A 25721-nucleotide genomic window follows, 5' to 3' on the forward strand; every position below is an offset into this window, starting at 1 on the left:
TTCTAGAGAGCCTGCACCTTCCCCCCCTCATTCTTTCTACTCTGCTTTCACAGCACCTATCCCATCTTAGCAAGACTTTGATGGCTCCTTCTTAAACAGCAACATCCATGTTCTAGTTATTAATGCAGAGTACAGGCACGAGAAAAGGACACACCAAGCCACAAAAGCCCAGAAGAGCAAACACCCTTCCATTTTTCAGGGATAAACAGTCACCTCTGGTACCCATTTGCCCGCACTTCGAAATGTCATCTGGGAGAGCTCACTTCAGTGTGTGCCAGTTCATAACTATCCAGTTCATCTGCTGCTACCTCAACCTTCCATCTGGGGAACTGAAAGTTTCCTCTCCATTGAAAAGGTTCGGTGTAACAGACACCCAGGACAAACCACTGCCCACCACCATTCACACTTCCTAGCCCAGCCCTACTGAAAAGATTCTTCCTCTTTTTCTTTAGAAAAGTTCTAACAGTGCCAACCCCAGCCCTAGGACAGAAAGCTGAGCCACAGCAGAAAATCCAGGGACAAGGATTACCAAGAAAAATTACCTCTGCAGGTTACTGAGCATCTGATCATACGATACTTAGAGGTTCTCTCAAGGTTAGCAGATATTTCAAGCTACGAGACTGACACTGTCATCTGTCACTAATGAACTGGTACAGCCAGATATCCCCTGGACCACGTACTCCTCAGGGTTGCAGGGTACATCACAACCAAGAGCAGCTGTGCCTGCAGCCCTCCTGTGTTTGAAGCTCCCAGTCCCTTCCACCCCCTCCCCCCAAGACAATAACTCTGCACTTCACAAAAATGAAAAAAAAAAAAAAAAAGCAAAACAAAAAAACATGTCAAAATGCTTCAGTCAAAGAGGCAGCAACACTTCAAACTTTTCCACTGGACCTCACTTCTCAGGTGAATGAAAGCATGAACACTTTCTCCACAGCACAGGGCTCAGGTGAGGAACAGTTGGACCTAACTGGTGTCAGCTTCAGCTCAGGAGCTGAAACTCAAACACAACCAAAACTCACGTGTGGAGGGTCGTACCATCCAGCACTCATTTCTGAGAGACCACAGGGGATGTGTGTGCTCTGTAACTGGATTTCTGGAGCACTGGTCCCAACCATTAGTGATCCCTCTGTGCCACTTGCCTGATGTACAGAACATGAATCTTTTCAAGATGCAGCTGAGAAACCGGCCTCTAATCCAGGTTGTGAAAACACCCACTTTTGGGGTGTGCCTGAAGGCCTTCAGGCACCAACATTTACCTCAATACTATTAAAAGCTGAAGAAAAAAAGTCACAACTCCTGCTCATTTCTTGCTAAAGCCTGGAGATTACAAGCCAATTAGGGCAAGCTGGTGTTTGTTTTTACTGAGGGAGGCAGGTACCCTTCAGCTGGGGGGCAGAGCAAGGCCTGCCCAATTCCTTTGTGCCAAGTCTGTGTCCTGGCAGAGCAGGAAAAGCTTTTGCTCCTCCTGCTTTGGAGCCAGCTGAAGGCTACACCTAGCAGAGGAACTGAAGGAGGGAGATGGAAAGTGTTAGGGAATTTGAAAGGAAGGGCAGCAATTCTCTTCTCCTCCTAGACAGCTCCCCAGAGAAAGATTGAGGCTTGCCACTCATCCACCACCAAACCCTCCTGAGGATGCTGAGGGTGACACTCGGAACGGGGTCTCACCGATCTTTATGCGGATGTTGTTGGGATTTGATTTCCTGCCTCCAGCGTAGGAAAGGAGGATATTCTGAGGTTTCAAGTCCCGATGGATGATGCCTTTGCTGTGCAGCATTTTCATGGCACCTGCTATCTGCTGGAGAAAGAGCCTGATGGTGTCTTCACTGAGTGTCCGCATAGCTGGGAAAGAGGAAGGAAAAAAAAAATGACCACATATGAAAAACTTACAATGCCAGTTCCCTGAGGAGCCCAGAGGGCAGATTCTCACAGCAATTACCCACAATTTGTCATCTTTATTTCCACCTATGATGTCTTTTCCCCCACACACCATTTCTGGATGATTCCTACAGGCAACAAGGGAGAGCGTTTGCATTCCCAGCTTATTCTGTGGTCAGGGCTGTTTTCAGCCCCAAGTCTCTCATGCTGAACTCAGGCCAGCGCTGGGTGATGAATTTGGGTTTATTAACTGCAGCCAAAAGTAACATTTGGTGAGGTTTAGGGTTTTCCTCAGCCAGAGATGCTAGCCAGATCCAGACAAGCAGCGGGCATGGTCAGAGCTTCATCACAAAGACCAGGCCTAAAGGTGGAGCTCAGAGGAAAGGCAGTTGGGATCAGGATTTACGCCTGCAAGAGTCATTAAGGCTCGTGCTGGGCCTGGAAGGGGTTGGCAGGTTAAATTCAGTCAGTTATAGCACATGGCCAGCAGGGATCTGTAACTTTGGGTATGAATCCAAGTCTAGGCCTAATCCTTGTGCATCATAACCCACTAGACCAAACCACAACTCTAAAATCCCAAAGCCAGAGTTTGGGTGAAACACCTAACAACACACCTTTCAAACTTTCATCTGACACCCTCCATTGCATCCATAAACACAGCAAGAATGTCTCAGAATGCTTTCATGGGCAAATTTTTTAAAAGGAATATAATAGTAATCAAAAGCTAACACAGAAGCTCTGAAGTGCCCTCTCCTGAGATACGGGCTTCCCAAGAACTGTAGAGTGAAAATAAACATCGAGGAGGTTAAAATAATGTTCAACCGGCTCTTCTAATCAGAGCAGTGCGACATCAGCTCTCGTTATTTTAAGAACTATACATGGAAAACTCTTGCCAAAGCTGGGAGCAGCCTGCTGAACAAACCCCAGGATCAGCAGCGCTACCAGCCTGCCTCCCTGTCAGTCACTGAGCAAATCAGGCTTCAAGCAAGCACCATTCCACCTCAATAAAATAATTTCTTTTGTAAAAGGTCCCTGTAAATTAGTTGGGACTTCATTAGTGTTTTTCCAGCTGTTCTCTAGTGAAGACATGAAAACAGGCTGGCAGGAGCTTCAAAACACCACTCTACCCAGTCAGCTAGAAGGGAGGAATCCTTATGAAAACACAGCTGAGGCTGCACACAGCTTCAACACAACACAGGAAATTAAAAATCTAACTTTCAAAATACGTGCATGGGAAGCAGCAAGGGACACAGATAAGTTAAACAGCACTTAGAATAGAAAATAAACTCCCACCTCTCCCAAACCTCACTGTTCTGGGAGGAGGCACAAGCACAGCTAAAGTGTCACCACAGCTATCAGGTGGTCCTGGACTCGTACACGTGAGACCAGTGCACATGGACACAGTTCCTCCCCCCTTGCTGGGCCCTTTTCCTCATGGACTGGCACTCAGCTGGAATTCACGAGACTCCTCTGCAAGAAGGGGAGATTCTGTGAAGGGATTTTAAGGATATTAAGAGGCAGCTCAGATGCAAGGCTTCAAAACCCACTTGCATCTTTTCAAAAAAAGCGCTGCCTCATCTTTAACGAGGTTTTCTCCACCCTCCTGCTGACTTATCTCAGTCTGCTCAGTCCCACACCATTTTCTGCCCATTAGAAGTCCAATATCTCTTAGCTGTGCTCAGTATTCTCCCCAAAAAGGTCTCTGCAGTATTTCTGCCATTTCTATTCAAGGAAACCTATTCAGGAACGGTTAAAACACTATCTTTAAACAAAACAGCAAGAATTCAATTTTTTTTTTTCCCAATTCAGCTCAGGCCCAGGAACAGACAGGCTGCCTCATCTCCCAAACACGAAGCAAGGCTTGAAATTTGGCAATTCTTATTATTAAGCCAACAGGCAATTACCAACTCCTGGCTAAATACACTCTGCCTCTAGCAGGGAAACTGTTGAGAGCCTTGTCCTGACCTGCAGTCCCAACATGCCACGACTTTGAGGCGTTACCCTCTCCTTTATATAATTTGGTGGCTATAAATCTAACAGAGAACCAGCCACCAGCCCTCAGCAAAGCAGCTGAGCCTCCCTAATGTGGATTCCAACTCTTTGTGATGCTGAAAACAACACTGCTACCAAGATCAGGAAACAAAACTCCCTATCTCTCACACTCAGCCCATCAGTCTGCTGTGTGACAGCACCAATCTGCAGCTGAAGGACAGAGACATAAATACAACTGACATTTTCTAAGACTTCAGGATACTGGCCTGCAAAAGATCTCCTAGACCAGCTACCAATAGCAGAGAGTAGAAGATACAGAAAACTCATTCAACATAGGTGCCATCAGAAAAATAAACAGTGGAGAACAAACCAACTCTTTCCTTGCTGCATCCCAAACAGGGAACTTGTACTTCTGTCCCTGTAAAAAGGGGATATTCTCATCCTCATCAGGAAACTGCTGGCCAAATACTAAGCCTGCACTAAAGCCTGGGCATCCCTGTGGATGTCTGTGGTGAGCAACACATACTTGCAGAGAGAGCTGTTTCACAAGCTTTGCCATTACTGAGAAGCAATAATATCCCTGTGTTTATTTTCATGGGCTCCACTTCAGTGAGGAGGCAACTCTGCTTTCTGCCCTGGGAACAGCGGCTGCACAGGTCAGTAGATCACAGCAAATATTTACCCTGGGTCAGTGTGGGGCCTCTGTGCCTTGTAGCTCTTGAGGCGTAGAAAAAAGGATGAAATGACCTAAGAAGTGCCCTGGTCAGCCTGTGCTGAGATGTTCAGCCTTGCCAGGTAAAGTGTAGCAAACAGCCCTTGTCAGCTGATCCAGGAGTAGGTGCACTGCAGTACACCCACTGATGTTACATTACAACATCACTTTGGGAAAGTTGTTTAGGAAAAAGAACATCTCCTGTTACCCACAGGCATCACAAGTATCTCCAACATGGGCCCAGTCCAAATCACACTGAAGTCTGAGACCAAGCTGATTTATTTGGGGCCTGGCTTGTACCTACCCCTGAGTTCCACCCATGCCTGAAGGACTCCTGTGAGGTCTTGTGTACAAGTCAGGAGATTTATTCATGAGAGGCCAAATCCTGTCATAGATATTTCTTAATTACCTGGCTGCAGAGGGGGAAAAAAAAGCTGCACAGCGGTGCTTCACACCTCTGGTTTGCAAAAGGGTCCCACTTGGGATGGACTAGAAAGATCACAGCTCCCTGCATCTGTTGTGGTCAAAGCAAGAAACACCCTGCTCTGATACAAAAGAAACAGCTTTGAGAAAGGTCAAAAGCACTCTCCTGTGAAGTGCCCATAGCAGCCTGTGTCAATGCCAACTCACAGAATTTGAGGAATTTTAGAGCAGCCTGCTCTGGCCTCTTAAGTACCTGAGGACACAGAATTCCAGTTATTCCCATACAGAGGATGGTCCCTTCTGTAACACTCCCCACAGCAGAGATCTGCCACTCTCAGCTCAACACATCCCCACCATGGGCTTGAGTTAAACCAACATGCAGAGAGATCTCCCAGCAGGGAAACTGCATTGTACCACCAAAGGACAACAACAACATCACCAGAGAAGCTGTGCTGAGACACACAACCTTGGGTTGTACCCAAGAGATGGGTCTGGCCAACAGCACTGCAACGTGCACAGGAGCATGTCCTCCAGTTATGGAGACAAGGAGAATTAGAGTGCCTTTGGATTCAACATGGAATTACCATATTGCCTAATGACTGTAATTAGAGGGCAGAATGGATTGGGAAGCTTTACAAGCAGCTCATTCAATGAGAAACAGGGGATTTGCATGCACAGCTCTCGGTTAAGTGTTACAGGAGCGACCAGCACAAGTGTCTGAGGAGCCAGTGGGAAGGAGATGCTGCAATTAAACACCCTCACACAATTATCAAAGTAACTGAAGCAGCACAATAACCACTCAACAGAGATGAGCCTCCTGTGCGCCACTGAAACACCCTGGAAGGAATCTGAACTTTCCAAGATGAGCTTTCAGCAAAAAAAAAAAAAAAAAAAATCACTCCTGTCAGAAGCACCCAGAAGCTGGAAGAGGAGATACCCCAGAGGAGAGTGTGGTGGAATGGAGAAAGCTGACACTCACATGTGGGATCTGGGATTTGGGAGACCCAGATCTCTGCAGCAGTGATGGAAGCAGCTAACTGCAGTCCCTCACTGACTCCTCCCTCTGGAAATCAGTGCCTGCTGGGTTCTCTTCACTGGCAACCAGCAAGCAAACAGATGTTAAGAGTTAAAATAAAAGTAAGCACCAGTTTGCCAGTCACAACAGCTGCTCTTTGGAGTTGTCAAGGTAATGTATTTTATCGGTAAAAACAGAGCTAAAGGTTAGCTTTCTCAAATTAACTCAGGCAGAGAAGGCCCAAATCAAACCCCAGGCAACACTCAAACAAACCCAACTGGGGTAAAACTGAATTTTATTTGGAAAATAAATTTCACCATCACTTTCTCAAACTAACCACCAGCTTCCCAAGTGATCTCAATCAATAAAGAAGGAAGTGAGCTGTATTAACAGCCTAACTAACTGCATGCTTCACTTCGTTCTGGGGGTTTTTCTGGCCATGGAGGGTGGCTGAAGTGAGAAGATGACAGTGCACACACAGAAGCAGCAGCGTGAACAGGAATGTTTCCTACAAATCCCTGTTTCTAGGAGCCATTTGGCCAGGAGTTGTGTTCCTGCTTACACACAGAGCTTTGCCAACAAGAGTGCACAGCCCAGTGCTTCGACAGCAAGGTTCATTTCACGTCCATGAAAGCTAAAAACCTTCTGCTTTCAGAGCCCATGCACTGGTAAAACTTAAGTTTCGCTGGTTTTAAAAAGCGTCTTATTAATAAAATTTGCACTTGTATTCAAAGAGAAAAAGAAGGTACCAATTACAAAACCATCCTCAGTGTCCATAAGTGTTTCACCACCACCAAAGATGCTCCTTTTAGAGCACAGCAACACCCAACAGATGCAAAACATCATCACTTATATAAGACAAAGCACACTAAACCTGCACTTTAAAAAACAAATGCCTGTTACTTCTATCTCACCCATATTTTAAACAAATGAAACACAGGAAAGGCAAAATATTCTTATTTTTCCCCTTCAAGTAACAAATTCTTTCTGAAAATTGAAGTTCACAAACATAATTCATTAGCCTTTATAAACAGAGCCCCAAATAATCATTCTAGTGATATCAACACTAGCTGTGGGGCAAATGTAAATTTAGCTTTTAATCCTTAAATTTCTGCCATTTCCAGGCATCACACACCTCAATAAGGAGCCTGAAGTATTATCCAGCTGACTAGCTTTTAATTTGAACAATGTGAACAAACTTTGTTTAACCATGACCCAGAGCCACACATAAAATGAGATTAAACTTGCCTCTTTACATTTAGTAATCTTCTAGTTAACATGCAAAACATCAAGAAAGCAACTTTAAAATAAAAAAAAATTCAGGCAGGGCAACAAAAAAAAAAAAAGGCTGTGTCTGACTGCTGCTAAGTAAATTGTTAAACATGTTATCCTATTTATTTTAGGTACTCAGGTGCAAGGTGATTTCCTCAAAGGCCAGGATCCTGTGCCATGTGCTCCAGTGAAAAATCCCTTGGGAGACTGAAGCCTGAGTAACAGCAATAGAGCTGGCAAAGCATTTTTCATTTGGTTTGATGGCAAAGATGCCCTTGAGTCTCAGCAAAAATTATTCAAGGCACCGCAGTCCCAGGTACCTGTGCTGTGGTGTCCACAAGACACCAAAGTCGGTAGTTTTTGTCCCCCTCCCAGCACCAGGGGCTACACTCCAGTCACCCTCAATACAGTGAAATAGAAAATGTGTTCTGCCCTAGATGTGGAACACCCTTAGGGGTAAACTTAAAGAATGTGAAATATCCTCTTGGGATCTTATTTTAATCCAGCCCTACAGAACTGCAAGGCTTCAGTATAAACAGCTTTTTGCCAGTGACCAAGAAAAGACAAACTGTGTCCAGGCCATTGTATCTAAAATACATAACTACTGACAACAGTCACTACTGACCTGTATAAAAAGGACCACAAGACCAGCTTTTATTGCAGTGGATTCTCAGTTTTCAAATCATTACCAAAGGGTGAACCTCTCAGAAGAGGGGCGGTGATACTCTTTTACTTTGCAGGAGTTTAAAAAGATTACTTAGATCTTGTACAAGCCCCAGAAACCTGAATGAGCTAAACCAGTCAGCATTTCCTTCTGAACACAGAGGATATCCTCCACACTGCTCTACTTACTGTGAAGGTAGTCAGCCAGGTCACCACCATTACAGTACTGCAAACAGAACAGAAAGCTCAGTCAATGCAAGGCAAATCAAAAGGCTAAAAAGAAAAACAGTAAACTTCACTAGGATGGCAGGCTTATCACAGTATTTAAACATAAATGATCCCACGTGTCAAAATACGCACTGGGAAGTTGGCAGGGAAAACCCCATCCCTGTGGTTCCTCTCCTGTCCCATTCCCCCCCAAATGTTGTGCTGCAGTAGGATACACCAGCATTGACCAGCTCTTGTGCACATCAGGAAGGTAAAACCAGAACAAAGCAGGAGGGTCACCACTGCAGACACCACCAGCTGGCTGAGGAAAGCCTGGGAGCAGCCCCAGCTGGAGCCTGAAATTCCTCACATCGGTGTTCCACATCACTAAGAAAAGTCAACAAGACCCCAGAGTGAAAACTGCAGAGGGCAGAGAACATTCCCAAGCTCTGCAGGTAAGCTGTGTGGAGAAAACTCTCTCCCCACGTTCTCTTTGAGGCAGATGCCACCCAGGAGCACCCATCTGACCCCCGAGGTAAAACGTCTGGCTCCTCGAGCCTGTGCCAGCACGACCTTCTGACAGCAGCAATATGAAAAATCCCTCTGCTGCTATCTGCACCCACACAGCTCTGCCTCTCAGAGCCTTGCAGCTGCAGATTAGATTAGCAGAGCATCACAGGTGAGACTGCCAGCAGGAAGCACTGCTTGTGAACATGCTGGTGGGCTCAAAACGAGCTTAAAAAATTAAAAAAGAGAGAGGGAAAGAGGGTAAAAAAAAAAAAAGATGACACACACTCACCTCCATAACCAAGTAGACAGAGTTTGCCAGTTCCTGGGGAAATAGAAAATGGAAAAAATAAGTGATTTATGCATTGAAATATTTCACACACTTAATTGTTGCACTTCTATTTAAACAGATAATCCATCCTCTGTTATGAGTCCGACTGAAGGCAGGGTAAAAACATTAAAGGTTAATTCCTGGAAGATTGCTTACTTTGAAAAATGTCAGGTATTTAAGCAGGTTATTGCTTTCTGAGTGTGCATCTGTTTAACCAAGCTGATCTCCTGTATTGTGGCCTTCACGTCCTGTCCAGCCCTGGGGATTAACAGTGGCACGCAACACAGATGCTGGCACACTGCTATCTTAGAGCCTTAATCATTCCCACATTTAACTGGGCCCTTTATAGCAGCTATGCCCACATGAGCAGCTCTGGGCTGAGGAGAGAGATAAGAGCAATGCAACTTTGGGACCTGCAAGTCAACCCTGGGTAGACCCAGAGGGCCAAATGACTGAAGTTGGACAGAAGCTGACCTACTACATAAAAACCTGTGAACCAAGTCACTCCTAGAGCCTGCAAGCTGGAAGTCACTCCTCAACTCAAGGCCCAGCCAGGGACACGAGCATGCAGCAATTGCTTGGGTGGGTAGAAAAGTTCTAAAAGTAGTGGCAGAGAGCAAGAGACTTCATTTCCATGGCTCTGGGGCAGCATGACTTCACTTACAGGCTGTTTAGATACCTGTTTAGATCCTCTTCTGAGCCCAACTACCATTTCAAAATCCGCAGCATCCACCCTACCAGCTGTTTGGTTTCCAAGCAGTCTCCAGTGTCTGCTCTCAGCCCCTTTCATCTTGGTCTGCCCACAGGACTCTATCTCCTGTCGAGCCTGTACCACACTGCCTGCCTTCGTCAACGCCTCGAGTCCTCTGCCCCTCTCATCATTCCTCTTCTGTCCTCTTTTCACCCCACAACGTGAAATCTGGGCTGGAAGACTGGTTGGAGGAAGAGGGGGGAGAGAGGAGGAAGCTGAATTATCTGTGATTTGAGAGGCTCCAGCCACAGCTGCAGGGGGCACAGCCACCTTCCCCCAGAGGGGTTCAAGGCACCGGGCAGCCCCAGGTTCAAACATTCACCAGAGCCACCCTCCATTCTTACAGCTGCTCTCACTGTCAAGCCCAGCTGAGCTTTTTGAAGTCCCCTTGTTTGTTCAGAAAGCAATTTTCTCTGCTACTTCAAGAAGGCGTTTGTTGCACTTCCTTGCATGACAAGCACTACTTTAAACAGGCTTTGTTTTCCAATCTCTGCGTTTGAAAGCAGCTCACATTAAGTCATCCAATTTCATACACACTTTGGGTGAAGTGGGAAACCAGTCTGTGGTTAAAAGCACCAGTCAAAGGGAAGCAGTGCCAGGAGAAACTCCCAAGCATCATCACAAGCTTTGAAGGAGCTGAGGGAGAATGTTCAGGAGTGTTCAAAGCCCAGCAGCTCCTGCTGTCCTAAGCAGGAACATTGGAAAGCCAAGGTTGATGAGAGACACCCAGGACTTTCAGTTCTACAGGAACTCCAGGCCCAGATATACCAGAAAATGTGAGAAACACCAGAAGAGCAGTGCAGCTGCTCAGGGAGCTCAATGCTGGGCAACAAAGGAAGTGTCTGAAGTGGTTTCTGCAGCCCACACCAAGTTCATCACTGCCACAGCAGCAGTTTTCAGAGACACTTCTTGGCTAAACATGCTGTGATCACTGCAGCTCAGTAACTCTTTACATGAATATGTGTAGTGACAGCAGACTTTGGGGAAGCTCAGTATATTATTACCTATGTAAAAAATGAAGAGGAAGCAGAGCTTACACAAACCAAGCCCAGAAGATATTTGCAATAGTTTGTTAGCCAACAGCTAATGTACACTGAGCAGTTTGGTTGTTTTTCCACTCTACATTATTTAAAGACTCTGCAAACAAACATCATCAAGCAAGCCATTGATTTTTGGCAGCCAGAGCATAACATGACCAGGGTTAAACAAGGACCTTCTCTGGCAAGGGAGATGCTCAACTTCCCAACAACAATGTGACCTTGGTGGTTGGTGGCTTTATCTCTTCACCCTGAGTTGGTGGGATAAGAGGGCAATGCCTAAAAGGCTTCTAGGAAAGAAGTAGATGGCTCCCTCAACCAGCCCCTGGCAACTGCACCCTCTGAACATTCCACCTCCCTGCTGCACACAAACCCAACGCAGCAGAGGAACATCTACCAAGGGTATTTTCACATCGCAGATACCTCTAGCAGGGAGAACAACTTCCACATTTGCAGCTTCAGCATTTCAAGACCCCATCGCCAGAAAGAGATTTGTAGAATTTTGCCAACCAAACTAAACATTTATTTCAGGAAGAGTCCCAGAAACAAGCTCTTGTTTGTAAAAAGCCAGCAGAGCTTACTCTTGTTACAACAGATTTAGCTGCCTAAAGAGACTTTTGGTTTCTCAAACGGGCTGATGGACTTCTCTCAAGCTGATTCAGCAGCAGAAACTATTTCTTGCCCATTTTTATCCTTCTACTATATTTATGATTTGTTCATTAACAAAACAAGGAAAAACTACTGCAAGCCAAATTTTGCAAGCTACCAATTTCTCTGAAAAAAAAAGAAACCAAACTGCCCAGCCCACTTGTTTCCATATCAGCAACAAGAGAAGTGTTACAGTTTGCTGAATTTCTGCAGAGGCTCATGTCCAAGAAGCAGCACAGATAATTTCCTCTGGACCTCTTATTCACATGTGCCAGTTGGTGCAGCCAAGGCTAATCCTGTCACTAAACAAGCTCAATGAAGGGAACAGCACAGAAACAACCCCCGAACTTTTCCTCTCATCACAAAGTGCAGCAGTTCCCTGACCACGCTCCACAATAGCAGCAAAAGGCCTCTGCCAAAGGCATTAAGCTGATAATTAATCAGTCTGGATCACTGCCTGACTTGTAGTTCTTGCAGCAGAGGCCCCAGCGATGAAGTTACAATTTAATTGAGTGTAAAAATAGGCAACAGCCTCTGCTGTCTACAAATAACACACATCTGCTGATGGAGGACAAAGAAATGAAGAAACCTCGTTTAGCAGTACACCATAAATCACCCCAGGACTGTGCTCTGCTGAAATTCCTCACTGGGACACCAGGAGGGATGGCATTATGGACATCAAGACCCAGCAGTCCTGTCTCCCTTTAAAATTTTCTCTCCACCCATACTGGAAGGTGGCATGATCTTCTTCTTGGAAAGTGTGTGTTTAGGTGTGTCCAAAGGGAAATGTCTGGCTGTACCCACAGTTAGTCATCCTCCCACCGCAGCTCAAAAAGTCAGCAAGAGGAATTTTCCTTAGAAAAATCCTCCTCTGCACTCTACCCCTGCACTCTGCCTGCCACCGAGTTCAGAAGGGTGCTCAGGAAGGACAAGAAGCGGAAATTTGATGACACAACAAACACTGCAGGACTCTCTCAGCAGCGCAATGTTCTCGCCAATCTGTGAGGCACCAGTGCTGTAACGGGCTCTGGGGTGAAACCAGCGAATGAATGGCTTCCACCTCACACAAATCTTTTCTAGGAGGACTGGGGGATGCAGGAGGAACACTTGGAACATGAATGTAGCTCCACGTGCTGAGCACTGCAGGGTTGATGAGGCTCCTGCTGCCTGCAGGAGAGGAGCTGTATGGGCTCGAGTCCTTAAGGCTGGTTTTGTAACCCTCCTGAAGATCAGCCTCTTCGCTGGCCTCCCTCTGATGGCAAAGGTCCCTGGTTTGTACCTCTCAGGAGGTATCTCCCACACCACCTCTCCAACAGCGCCCAGAGGCACTGCCAAGCCACAATAATTAGCACTCCTGGATCTCTGTAAGGGAGGCTGGGACTCAACCAACTGCACCAACACAACGGCAGAGGAGCAAGGCTGAGGGTCTGACAGTGGAAGATAACACCAACAGAAAGCTAAGCTCTTCTCCACCTTTTTTGTCTTTTGCTACTTCCCTTATTCCCTGCAGCAGAACCACAGCACACTGCACCCTCCTGTCTTGCCAGGAGGATCTCACAGAGCCAGTGCCCTCCTGGCCTATGGTCTCTAGTCATTGCTTTCTGGCAGTGAAAATGCAATCATGAACACAGTCTGTACTAAACACAGCTTTGCTTTACAGAAGCCAATTCCAGGCCAGTGGCACCTGGAAAGCCACCAGCTCAGGCAGGGCCTCTCAAGCACACTAGGCTGGGGAAAAGTGAACCCACTGCTCTCAAGAGAAGGAAGAAACTTTCCAAAAAGTAAAATGTCTTTGTGTGATTTCACTGGGGCTCACAGGTTGGCTTGAGCAGGCTAACCCCCAAAGAGGGAAAGGAAAACTGTCACGCTATGCAAGGATTATCTCCTGACGCAACTGTTGGAACAAAAGAGACAACAGTAACATCAATCTGAAGTGTGGGAGCACCTACCAATGCTCATCATCCTTTGGGAAAACTGATCCAAAGCAAACAGCTGTAAGGTATTTACAGCCTTTTGACCTCAAGTGAAAAGAAAAGCATGTCTCAGAGCCTCTTGTGTTCACCTGTTCTCTAGCCCTGGTCATCCTCCTCACTCCTCCTGAACCTCAATAAGGCACTCAGGAGCATTTTGAACAGGTTTCCAATTCAGGAGACAACAATTAACTCAGATGAAGAAAGAAAAGGAAAGCACTCACTGTAGTATAATCTCCTCTCTGCACAGACATGCAATACCACAAAATGTTTCTCAAGCCCAGACACAGCTTCACAGGCAGACAAAAGCACGGTCTAGGACAGACTTTTGGGATTCAAGTGGTGCAGCCAGCAATTCCTGCACCAAGAGAGTTAGTAAGTTATAAAGATCCAGCAGCCACTTTTCTCTTGAGTAGGGGCTACCCTGAAAGTGATAAATCTGGGACTACAATAGCAGTCTTCCTACTGACCTGCCAGCTTGCCCAGGATGCAGAGCACCAGCAGAGGCACAAAGCAAGCAAAGGGAGGCCCTGCAGCACAGAAATGGTTTATGGCTGCCCTTGCAGCTGGCAGATGTTTGTAGGACCAGAAGAGCAGTGATGCCAAGGGTCTGCACTGCCCCATTCCAGGCACTACATGTTCTCCACTGTAAATCTGATGAGTTGTTTCAGCACAGGCTGTACTTCAGGGCAGCTTAAGAACAGCAGGAAGGCTATCCTTTGGTTCTACACAGGCTCCAGGAAGGGAGGGAAAGTATTTCCCATCCTCCTGGCAACGGTTCTGAAGTCTGCCTGCATGACATTCAAAACCAAACAAGACAACGTCATGTCCAGGGAGCTCACAGCACCAAGGACAAACGGGAGCATAGCTGGTAGGGCAGCTCAGTCTTCAAGTGGCCTGAAAAAACCTCCCCATCCCTTCCACTGGACTGGAGCTTTCAGCAGGTTCCTTCAGAGCAGCCCCAGCCCTCCCTGCAGGCAGTGGCAGTGCTGGTCACACCCCCACTGCTGGGCACTCTGGGCAAGGCCAGCAGTGAACGTGTGTGAAGCCAAGAGCAAAGCCCCGAGATCCAAGGCATTTTGCTGGGTGATTGGTGACCACAGCACCTGCAGAGAGCTCAGACAGAAACACCTGGCTCTCCTTCGGAGGCAGAGAGGGCCTCTGCAGAGCAGCACAGTCCAGCAGGCCACAGCTGGAGCTGCATCTGAGCCTGACCACAGAAACCAGACTATGCCATTCATGCCACGATGGGGTAGAGAGACAAAGTGCTGAGTTTCACAGGTTGCAGAGCTTCGAGGCAAGACCAAAAACACGCACACATCAGAGCAAACTGAGGACTTGTGCTGCAGCAACACTGAAAAGCAATCCCTCCTTACAGAGTCACGTTGCTGTGGGGGTAACACTGCACCTCCTAGGGCAGCCTGTGCCCCCCAGCCAACCCCTGGGGAGGCATCACTGCCCCAGAGCATTGGCTGCAGGCAGCAGCTGCAGCAGTCCAGCAAGGATAAGAGAATGTAGATGAAAAAAAAACCAAAAAAACAGCAGAATCCTGAAAAGTTTGGACATCCTGACACAGCGTAGAAGGAAGTAGTTACCCCCTTGCCAACAGGCAGAATAATACCTAGAAGCTTTTTTTCAAACAAAAGCAAGCTCCTTTGCAAATGGCAATGCATTATGTTAATACTACCAAGAGAGGAAGCTTCAGAATTCTAAAAACAACGACAAAAATAATCAAGATCCGATTTGCTTTTGTGTATTTATTCCTTATCTCCCTTCTGTATCACAGCCATGCTATAAACTGAACTTTTAAAGCTGAATTCCCCATTCCCTTAAGCTCAGTCACATGTACTGGCATTAAATCCTTGCATACCATAAAGTTGCATTTTATGAGCCTGCCCAATAAGTAGGAGCAGTGGGGGGAGAGCTGGGGGTCGAGGTGGGTAACACGGTATGAATGTGAACATTTCAGTTTTAATCACAATCACTGAGACGTATTAATTTACTGAGATATGTGCAAGTACAAGCAAAGTGACCAAGTCCTGAAGTTTGGTTTTGGTTTGATTAAAGTAGTTCCACTGATAAAGTTGGGAATTGCTTGTTTTTTAATGGTATATCCCAAACACAATCTGATACTCTGCAGGAGTTGTTCAGGTTTTTTGTTGGTCGTCTTTGTTTTTTAAGCAACTCTGAGAATGTCTGACCTCCCTGAGTTCTTCTATGGCAGCTGCATGAGTGACTGGCCTTTGCAAATCTTCTTTTTTACATCCCTTTATTTCAGACCTCATTTACCAGATTTAAGAGAATAAACACACTTGTTATCACAAAGGTGTGGAAGAAAGGAATTTAAAGAAAAAAAAGCATGAGTTTTCTTTCAAATAAAAACAGTCTTAAAATAAGAGGGAAAAAAAAACACAACCAGTCACCGGAAGCCAGAGAAACATGGGCTCAAATCTGCAGTATTTAAAAAACAGAGGCATGGGTACTTTTTAACATATTTAACATGCTGGCTACAACTGCCAACTAAACAAAGAAAACATCAAACAGAAATGAAGCCTTCAGAGAGAAAGTCCCCCCATGGCTCAGCTGTGCACAGGGTGACAGGACACAGCACACACAGGCAGGGGACACGCAGAGCCCACCCCGCAGCCCCAGGGGCTGCCTCCCAGCCCTGCCCGGCACCCCATCATGTTCCCTGGGGTTTCCCATCACACCAGCAGCTCTCACAGCCCAGCTGGGAGGCCCTGCCTTCCTGGACACGTAAGACACTTTGCTAAATGGGATCTGTAATGACTTTAAATTACGCATCTTTCGTTCCCCCCCCAAGCCGAACCACACTGTCTGGTTGATCCCTACTATGCCAGCTCAGCTGACCTAATTCCTCCTGTTACTCTGATGCTGGGAGACAAGCCAGGTGCTCCTGCAGCCAGACAGAACATTATTGCCCCAAGCAACCAGTGATGCACAATCTGATTCATTTCTATCAGCCCCCCTCGAAACAACCTTGCTTAGTAAACAAACGCAGCTCCGAGATCCTCACTTTGCACTTGGACAGCATCTCTGTGTTTATGGTGATATTTAAGGTCTGCACATGATAATGCAGGACATAGGGCACAACTAAAGCACCTCTTTGCTATGTAGCAAGAACAGAAGAGGTTCCACAGCTATCTATGGGCAGGGCTCTGCTGGATTCTGCCGTGAACATTTGTTAATACATTTTTCGGAGAGGAACCATAACATCTGAAGACAATTAAGATGCTTTCTCTTAAGCAAAAACATGTTTAGGTCTGTACCTGAGAAACTTTGCATGCAAAGACCACATCATTCCTGTTCATTTTCCACCGAGTTTGCCATTTGTTATTGCTGCATGAACGTAAGCAACAGCAAAAATCCCCAAACAAAAACAGCACCCAGCCAAGAGAAAGCAAACAAAACCACCCATACTTATTTTGAAAACAAAACCAAACCAAAACCCCTTGCAGATCAAAGACTGCCACCTCTGCTGACCACCCTTGTGCTTGGCTGCTCATTTCCCACTGTATCTCACTTCTGGGATGAGGGCAGTTTTACCTCATGGAAGACCCACATCCACTTCCAAGGACCAGAGCTTCTCGAGGTGTTTTGCCAAAGCAAACCAGAGCCACCCAGGCTGGATTCCTGCCACCAGCACCACTGTTTGCTAATCTGCTTGTTCTGCAAAGCTTTTCAATTACTGTCAACAGGTGGGAAGGCAGGTGGTGCAAGAAAGGGAGAGGAGAAAGGAAGGCACTTGAAAGTGAACTGTATCCTCAATTCTCTAGATAAGCTTGAGCATTAAGATGAGCTTTTGAAACACAGTTTTATTGCAGTTTAGGGGCAAGTTCAGTCCAGCCACAAAATTAAATCTTTTAATTAGGCTTTGCTTTGAACCTATAAATAACTCAAAAACAAATTCAAACCCTGTTTCTCCATCTGAATTTAATCCCACCCAGCCACTGATTACGAGGCACCTCTTCCCATCTATCCTCCCAATCTTCACCTCCTTGCTTTGAATGCATTTGGTTGGAGGGAGCAGTCATCACAAGGATTTACACAGTGGAAATTTTCCCGGTGGAAACACTGAGGGACCTTCCCGAGGAGCAGCACGAACAGCAGTTCTGCCGTTACAGAGCTCTGCTGTCAAACTGCGAACACAACAGGCTACCAGTTTCCGATTACTCCTGGGAAAACATTCCTTAATCTGTCATTATAGTCTGAGTAATGCTACCTTCCACAGGAGCTTTAGAGGCTATTAACCACCACGTCGCCGGCTCTTCCATGACACCCTCATCATGTGAGAGGAACACAGGTATGTGCTTTACACACGGGATGAGTAAAACGGTGATCACAACTTCAGAAATGCAGCAAGGCAACTCCCTCTATAAAAAGCCTATGACTCCTCTGAGGTCTATATTTAGTGGTCAATATTTGCTAGATGTTTCTGTGACCTGCACAGTGGGGTGCTCGGCTAGTGAAGCCAGTGTTAAAAAAAAAAAAAAAAGAAACTATAAAATTCTCAACTCTCCACAAACACATCCATTTTGGTCCACTGAACTCTCAACCCTACAAAACTACTGTCAGAGGGTGGTTGGGCTTTTGTCCTTTTCCCTTCGAGCTCTAAATTGAGCCAGATGCAGTCTTCAGTGATTCCCTTCAACAGATGCGAGGATGCTGACGGAGCAGGACAGCAGACACCCCATTCTTGTCCGCAGCACGAACAGAAAGAGGATTGCTTGGCAGTTCAGAGAAGCCTGCACTTTACACCCACTCACCAGGCAGCCTGCCAGCTTCGCTCGGGGATGGAATTAAAACAGGATTTACCCAGGCAGCCTGACCTCAGGACTGCCATCTCCCAGACACAGAGAGCCTCCTTAGTCACTCCCAGTGCCACACTGGAGCCCTGTCTCCCCAGCATGGGGCACCCAAACAGCAGCGCCCGAGGAGCAGGAGATCCTGCGTGAGGTGGCACGAGAGGTGGTGAGGCATGAGGTGACACCGCTGCGACACTGATTCATCCCACACCACGCTCCCCAGCACGGCAAGGCAGCTGAGGAGGCTGGAGGGCACTGGGAAGGACACACCTAAGGACACTGCACTCCGGAGGTCCCGGGGGACAGCAGGAGGCACGTACACAAGACGCAGACGAACAGCCAAAGGCTCTGTGTCAGAGAAGGGTGATGGTGCAGACAGCACAGCAGCACAGCCCGGCAGCCACAGTCCTATTGATCACAGGGACCTGCTGTACAGTAGCAACACAACAAGGCTGTTATTATCACCAGCCCAGGCCGACTGATCACTAAGCTGAGAAGCGTTTGTTCTGCCACCCATTCCTTAATCCATGTGCACGAGAAAAACTGCGCTGCAAGGACTCCGTGTTCTTTGTCTCCAGGTGATACACTCATTCCCAGCAGAAATATTTTTGGTGAGCCTGTGCTAGATGAGTGAGTTAAGCATTACTCTCAGCTCATCCCAAACTCGTGAGTGCAATACGCCAACCTGTCACCAAATTATGGAAAGCAGACCCTCAGGTAACACAGGCTGAGCACAAACGTCACAGCAGTGCTCTGTGTGACGTTAACAGCTGTGATGCCACAACCAGTCCATCCCACCTGGGCAAAAATTTGGGGAAAAGAGAGAAAACCAACACGAAATCTACCCAATACCCACACAAGCACAGTCCTAGCCAGGCTGCTTTAAGAAGCAAGCTCAGCCCACAGCACAGAATTAGGGAAAACACACCAGTATAATAATCCTTCCTATTTCGCGTGGGAAAATCCAATCTGGGGCAGCTGGCACAGCACAGGGAAGAAAACACATCCGGGATCTCCCACTGCCCAGAGATCTTGGTTACATGGAAAAACTTAGTTCTCAGTAGTGCTGGAAGAAGCTGTCTAGGACACAGTGCTCCCAGGATCTGAAAACTCGAGAGTTACCTTCCTACCATGAATCCCCTTACCTGACTCCCCTCAGCTAATGAAGATCACAGAATCAATGCCCTGAGCCACAAAGGAAACCAAAGCAAGTCCCACACGCCAGACCACACATGCTAACCTTCCAGTGTCAGTGTGTGTGAAGAGTTGAGCTCATCCTCAGAGTTCTGGAGATCAGTTTTCTGAGAAATCTCATTTCCATATCAAGTCCTCATCTGGCAGAAACCATCATTTGTACCCTTGTTGTTACTAATTTCCACCTTAGGGAACAAGAGTTCATTTGGCTGCCTTGAGAGCAAAGAGACTTCTGGTACCCAGATGTCCCTCTGGGCTGCTGAACTCCCCCCTGACTGCTGCAGACTGGGGTCCCCAACTCCAGCCCCTCTGCAAGCCACCTGAGGAGTCAGGGATTGCTCAGTAAGTACTAATGCACCCCACAGAATAGAGTTTTTACTGCATGCCAAACATCTCCTGTGCCTAGGAAAAAACCTGCACCACAACTCCATACAGGCACTAAACAGACAGCACTTTCAGAAATGCAACACCATATAATTTATCCTCTTTTTGAGGATTCTTGCATTAGGCTCCTAAAGTATTAACAGCCCCTCTCATTAATACATGAGCACATAATAAAGGGAATATGCATATTTCATTTTGTGAGCCATTCTCGTGTTCTGACGCTGCTCTCAAGACTCCAGCAAGGGGATCTATAAAAGTCCAGTCACTGCACTTTTGTGCATTAAACATTTGTCAGTATCATTTACTCCTAGAAAGCTCCTCATTTTGTCATTATTTATGAACCAATATCACAAAGATCTATGACATGAAAAGAAGCACAGCAATTTTCCTGAATTTGAAGGATAAACTAAGGGTGCCAGGGTGAGAGCTGCTTGTCAGTGCTAAATATCAGCACTGCAAGTGTCTGTCTGAAGCAAATCTGGCATTACATCAAAAATCTTGTGTTGTACGAGGCCTGGTTAACATTAGTTTTTAACCAGGAAAATGCAAATGAAAGCAACACTGGGTGTAATCACTTGCTTACAGCCACTGTGGTTTGGGTAACCATTTCCTTGTGTACACCAGTAAAAGTCAGAGTCACTGTTGACAGGCAGAGCAGAGCAAGGGAGGACACAAAATGCAATGACAGACAAAGCTACAGGGCAACATTAAGTTCCACAGGAAGTATTTTTTTTCCCCTCAGCTCTGTGATGTTGTAATACAAAAATAAACCTCTTCAGTTTTAGAAAGCCTACAGGGAAGGGCTCAGTTAACTGCACATATATTTTTGGGGGTAAATACACATGCAGCTATGAATGAAGCATGATCTTGTCCTGGGAGAGCGAGGTGGGTAATCAGCAGCCTTTTCTACAAAGTAAGGAAAGGTGGGCAGAAGCCAGCCTCCCACAGACCTGCACTTTTACCTCTGTAGATAATTTACTCTTATACAACTCCCAAGCAGGCCAAACACTCAGACACATCACACACACAACCTGTGTGGGTGGACCCCAACAGAGGGTCTGGTGACCGATCACCTCACACCAGAGGAGACTCCACGCCCTGGTAGCGCTGAAAAACACCCACTGCTCCCTAAATCATCTCATTTTGCCTGAGAAATCAAATCACCCAGGTCATACAAGGACTCCCTGACTAAGCTGGTAACTAAACATACACCTGGGCATGCCTTGAGCCCTGCACCATTCTCAAGTTCTTGTTTTGTGGCATCCAGCACAGCTTCTTGTGAAAATCTCACCAGGCTACGCTGTTATGCACAGGATTTAACTAAAGCCCATCACAAAAGGAGAATAATGCATTGCTATATCTGTAACAGTGATAGAATTGCTCCTTTTGCAGAAAATGTCTTTGAGCTGCTTTCCTACCCAGCAGTAATTTGAAGCAGGGAGAGGAACAGAGCAGAAGTTTTGAAAGGTCTGCAACGAGCACACCCAGCAGCACAAATGCTTCATACAAATGCAAACTACAGGTGAAGTGCAGGAGCAGCCACTCACTCCCTCAAGCGAAAAGGCATTAAGCAAATTTAGAAGGTACAGAGAAGGAAAAAAAAAAAAACACCAGGAGATCTAATGCCCCAAGTGGCCCGTGCCCAGAGGAGGCTCTCCCAGCTATTCTGCAGCACACACATCAGGCCAAAATAACCCCCCGGGCCACACCAGCACCTGGCCAGAGCCCCCTGCTCGGGCAGGGAGGGACACAGGGGGTGCCCCAGCCCCGGGGGGGGCTGCGGGCCGGGCTGACACCCGCGAACTACAGCCCCCAGAAGGCACCGCAGGCAGGCACTGCTGCACCGGCCGGCCGGGATTCGTGTCTGGGCTGACGTGGGAGCCACCGGAGCCAATCCACGGGAAAAGGAGGAATGTCAACAAACACGGGCGGCCTGCGGGGCACGTGATATCAGCGACAGGGCAGGAGGCTCCCGATAAGCCACCCCGGGGCCGTGGTCACACAGGCGGTCACTCAGCATCAGCCCCCCCACCCACAAACACAAGGGGTTCCATCTCGGGCTTCGCCTCCCGCGGCGTTATTTTAAAAAGCATCGCAAATGTGTGATAAAAATCCTGCCGGGTCGCTGGGCAAGTTAAGTAAATATTCAAGGAACAACAAACAAACAAACAATCAATCACTGGATAACTCGGATTTCAGAGCGGATCGGTTTTAGCCCCCTCAGATTAGATCTTCAGGGCCGACTTTGAAGGAAAAGGCAACTGCGGGAAACCACAATAATCTAAAAATGTCTGCTGCAATTTTTAACACTTAGTGACTGCCACAAGGGCAACAGAAAAATGCAAACTGAAATCCTCTGGAACTGGAGGCAATCATATGCCACAAAGTCACGCTCACACTATTTTAACGTGGCCCAGGAAAAAGAAATTTTCTCAGGGAGCGTATCCAGACCAGAGAGAGAAAACCAAAGGTGGGCACGCCGAAAATAAACTACTGTAATTTTGTTTCCAACATTCTGAGAACTTCAGAGCTTCCACCACAGCCATATTTCACCACACACTGCATTATATCCTGGGAACAGAAGCTCCCACTTCAACTGCCAACTGCACACAAGTTCTATGATCCAGCCAACAGCTAACACATGATCTGCTCAACAGTGTTTATCTTTCCCTAACTTATCAGAAGACTTTTCCCCCCAGAAGTCACGTCTGAATACAAAACATTCGTTAAAAACTGAAGTTTCGCAAACTTCATTCAGCCTTTCCCAAATCCAAAATGCTTTGAAGTAATTGAATGTATTTACCTGGAAGTCATACAAGGCAACAATGTTTTCATGCTTCAATTCCTAGAAAGAGGGGAAAAAAGACTGTAAGATAGGAGCAACAAAGGGCATGTAGAACAAAGATTGAAGGAAACAACTCAATTTGCCTTTACCTTAAGGATTTTTATTTCCTTGCCCAGCAGAGTTTGTGATTTTGCAAGGTTCTTCTTGTTAATGCATTTCACAGCTACTTCCAGCTCAGGTTTCTGAAACAGTGCATATGTAATGCAAAGGTAAATGTAAATTTCACCATTAATTTACATTAGGATAAGCAGCCTCTTAACAGATTACAAATACTACTGAACAAAGTGTCTTAAAGCACCGGTAAAGGCCTCTCACTTCATATCCTAATGCCTACCCCTCACTTGTCCAGACTTGCCCTTTCCCGAATTATGCTTGTCAGCCCAAGGAGAAAAGCCCAAGGTTTGGGTTTTTGTTACTACTTTATATGGTGATTATCCTCTTATTTAATCACTAGAAATAAACGCACCGTGGGAGCCACAGCTTATCCCAAGCCCTAATGATGGAAAATCCACTGACAGATTGGTTTCCTTTTATTTACCAGTATGAGATTTCTCCCCCTCCTGGAAAAATTAGGTGGAGGAAGAGAAGACTTCACAGACACAAAATAAAAACCCTAAAAAACCCCAACCCAAACTAAAGTAGGGGCTCTCTACACACTTAACAGTGTGGACGGATTTACACCCCCCCCACCCCCTTTTTTTGGAGGTGAGGGTGGGTTTTGGGGGGGGGGGTTCTGTGGGCCTCCCAGCTCCAAGGTGAAGCCACCTGCCGGGACACACGCCTGCTCCCAAAGAAAACTCCGAAGAGAACAATAATAAATAACAACAAACAACACGTCTGCCATCGCCAGGGCTGCCCCGAGCCCGGGGTGATGCCCAGGCTGGAAACAGCGACCGCAGCCGGCGGGGACGGGGTGACCGGGACGCGCTGCCCAGCTCGGCCCAGACCAGCAAATAAATAAATAAATAAACAAACAAAAAGAAAAAAAAAAAAAGCCAGTATTCTCACCTCTTTGTGCCTGCCTTTGAAGACGACGGCGAAGGCTCCGTGCCCGATCAGGTCCTTCCTGCTGAACTCAAACTTTCCCACCGCCTCCATGGCGCTGCGCCGGGGGGTCCCGGGGGCCGGCGGGGAGGCTGCGGCCGGGGCGGCTTCAGAGCTGCAAAGGGACGAGGAGGAGGAGGAGGAGGAGGATGGCGGTGATGAAGGAGCTGCCTTTAAAGAAAATTAAACCTCTCCCAATCCAAACGCGACGGGGGAAACCCCTGCCACCCCCCCCCCCCCCCCCCCCCCCCCCCCCCCCCCCCACTAAGGAGCGGCCGGCAGCCGGAGCAGCCCCCGCTCCCGCCGGCTCCGCGCCGGGCTGCGCTCCCCACCTCGCCCTCGTCCATGGGCTGCCTCTTCCTGCCGAGCGGCCGGGAGCCGGGCATTGTCAGCGGCCGGGGCGAAGCTGGCTCCTCAGCGGCGGGCCTCCCCCATCTCCTCCTCCTCCTCCTCCTCCTCGGGCCGGCCCGGCGCGGCTCCTCGGGCCCCGCTTCAGGCGGGGCTCCCCATGCCGAGCCTCGGCCCCCCCGCCGGCAGGCGCGGCTTCGCTGAGAGTCCACCTTAAGCGCGCTCCACCTTAACGCCCGGTCCGCCTCGCGGCAGCGCTCCACCTTAAGCGCGTTCCACCTTAAGGGCGGCGGGTGCCGGTGCTGTCGGTGCCGCCGGTGCCGGGGTCGGTGCCGGTACCGGGGTTACCCCGAGGGTGTCTCCGCTCGCTGGGGCCGGGCCCGCTCGGAGCGGAGCGGACGGAGCGGGTCGTGCCGGGCGGCGCAGGCGCGGTGCGCGGCGGGGGAGGCGGCGGGAGGGGAGGGCAGCGCGGCGGCGGCGGCGGCGGCGGCTCCTGAGGCGGAGCGGCCGGGCCCGGCACATTTAAAGGCGCCGCCTGCCGCCCGCCTGAGTCAGCGCCGCGGCCCCGCTGCCCGCCGAGCCCTGGCCAGCCACGGGGCTCCTGCCGACCCCTCAGCCTTTGCGGGGTCACGGAATCACTGCTGAGTTGGGAGGGACACTCATGGGCATCGTCAAAGTCAGACCCTGGCCCTGCACGGGGCATCCCCCACCGTGGGCCTGAGAGCGTCGAGCAAAGGCTTCTCAAGCTCTGTCAGGCTCAGTGCTGGTCCCACTGCCCCAGGGAGCCTGTTCAGTGCCTGTTCACCGTCTGGGGGAACGTCCTTGCCCTTAGAGCCAAGCCAAACCTCCCTGACACAGCTTCAGGCCATCCCCTCCATGTCCCGTCACCAGAGAGAAGAACAGTGCCTGTCCCTCCACTTCCCTTCATGGACAAGTTGTAGACCACAATAAGTTCTCCCCTCCCTCTCCTCCAGACCCAGTGATGCTTCCAACAACTAAAGAAAGGTCCGTTTGGGTGAAGTGTTAAAAGTTCACCCCAGGAGCCGTCGAAGGGTCCAGATGGGCTCCAGTCCCACCACCCCCTCTTCTCCCTCAGCATCGCCCACCTCCTCCTCCTCCACAGGCTCTGGCCCCTCTCCACGTGCTCCCGTGCTGGGGGACCATGGCTCGTCCGTGGGGAGCAAACTGGGCTTCCAGAGTGCCTGAGGGTGCCTCCATGGAGCTCTCTTCTGAGGAACCCTTCCCGTCGAGCTCCAGAGCTCGGCATGGAACCACTGCTGCGATAAGAAACCTTTTCTGGTCTGAGCCTGGTGTGCGGTTTGACTGTCCCCAGTCTCTCGCCGTGCAGTGCACAAGCTCTGCCCTGTGGGTGTGGGCTCACGGGTCATTCCCTCTGCCGCAAGAACCTCTCACGTATTTCCCCCATCCTCTGCTCCAGACTGCCCAAACCCACCAGCCCTGGCGGTACCCAGAGCACTTGCGCACTCGCTCCACTCTGTACACTTATCACGACATCCGAGGCAGAACATCACATTCCAGCTGCGGAGGAAACAACGTGCCTCACAGGCAGCACCCCTGCTCGCACACTCAGCCTGGAGTTTGTTTTGTTTTTTTACACAACCGCTCGGTATCGACCGGCGTATTGACCTGTGTCAGCACCGCAACACCAAACATGCC

General features: G+C 48.3%; 1 protein-coding gene across 4 annotated transcripts in view; it reads right to left on the reverse strand.

The window, feature by feature from the left end:
* The window catches only part of ULK1 (unc-51 like autophagy activating kinase 1), a 73446-nt gene extending 49081 nt beyond the window's left edge, over positions 1-24365 (reverse strand). For 3 of the 4 annotated variants that reach the window (XM_027901372.1, XM_027901373.1, XM_027901371.1), the window contains exons 1-7: positions 24029-24365; positions 23661-23867; positions 22742-22834; positions 22611-22652; positions 8959-8991; positions 8142-8178; positions 1666-1839 (exon numbers count right to left, since the gene is read on the reverse strand). In XM_027901372.1, coding sequence (XP_027757173.1) covers positions 1666-1839; positions 8142-8178; positions 8959-8991; positions 22611-22652; positions 22742-22834; positions 23661-23867; positions 24029-24082 — 640 coding nt within the window. In that variant the 5' untranslated portion in view covers positions 24083-24365. The remainder of the gene's footprint in view (positions 1-1665; positions 1840-8141; positions 8179-8958; positions 8992-22610; positions 22653-22741; positions 22835-23660; positions 23868-24028) is intronic. The other variant, XM_027901374.1, reaches the window with a different exon arrangement.
* Positions 24366-25721: the final 1356 nt, after the last annotated feature.

Source organism: Empidonax traillii, unplaced genomic scaffold, assembly GCF_003031625.1.
Source record: "Empidonax traillii isolate 1590-97213 ecotype Southwest subspecies unplaced genomic scaffold, ASM303162v1 scaffold780:size295419, whole genome shotgun sequence".
Lineage (NCBI taxonomy): Eukaryota > Metazoa > Chordata > Aves > Passeriformes > Tyrannidae > Empidonax > Empidonax traillii.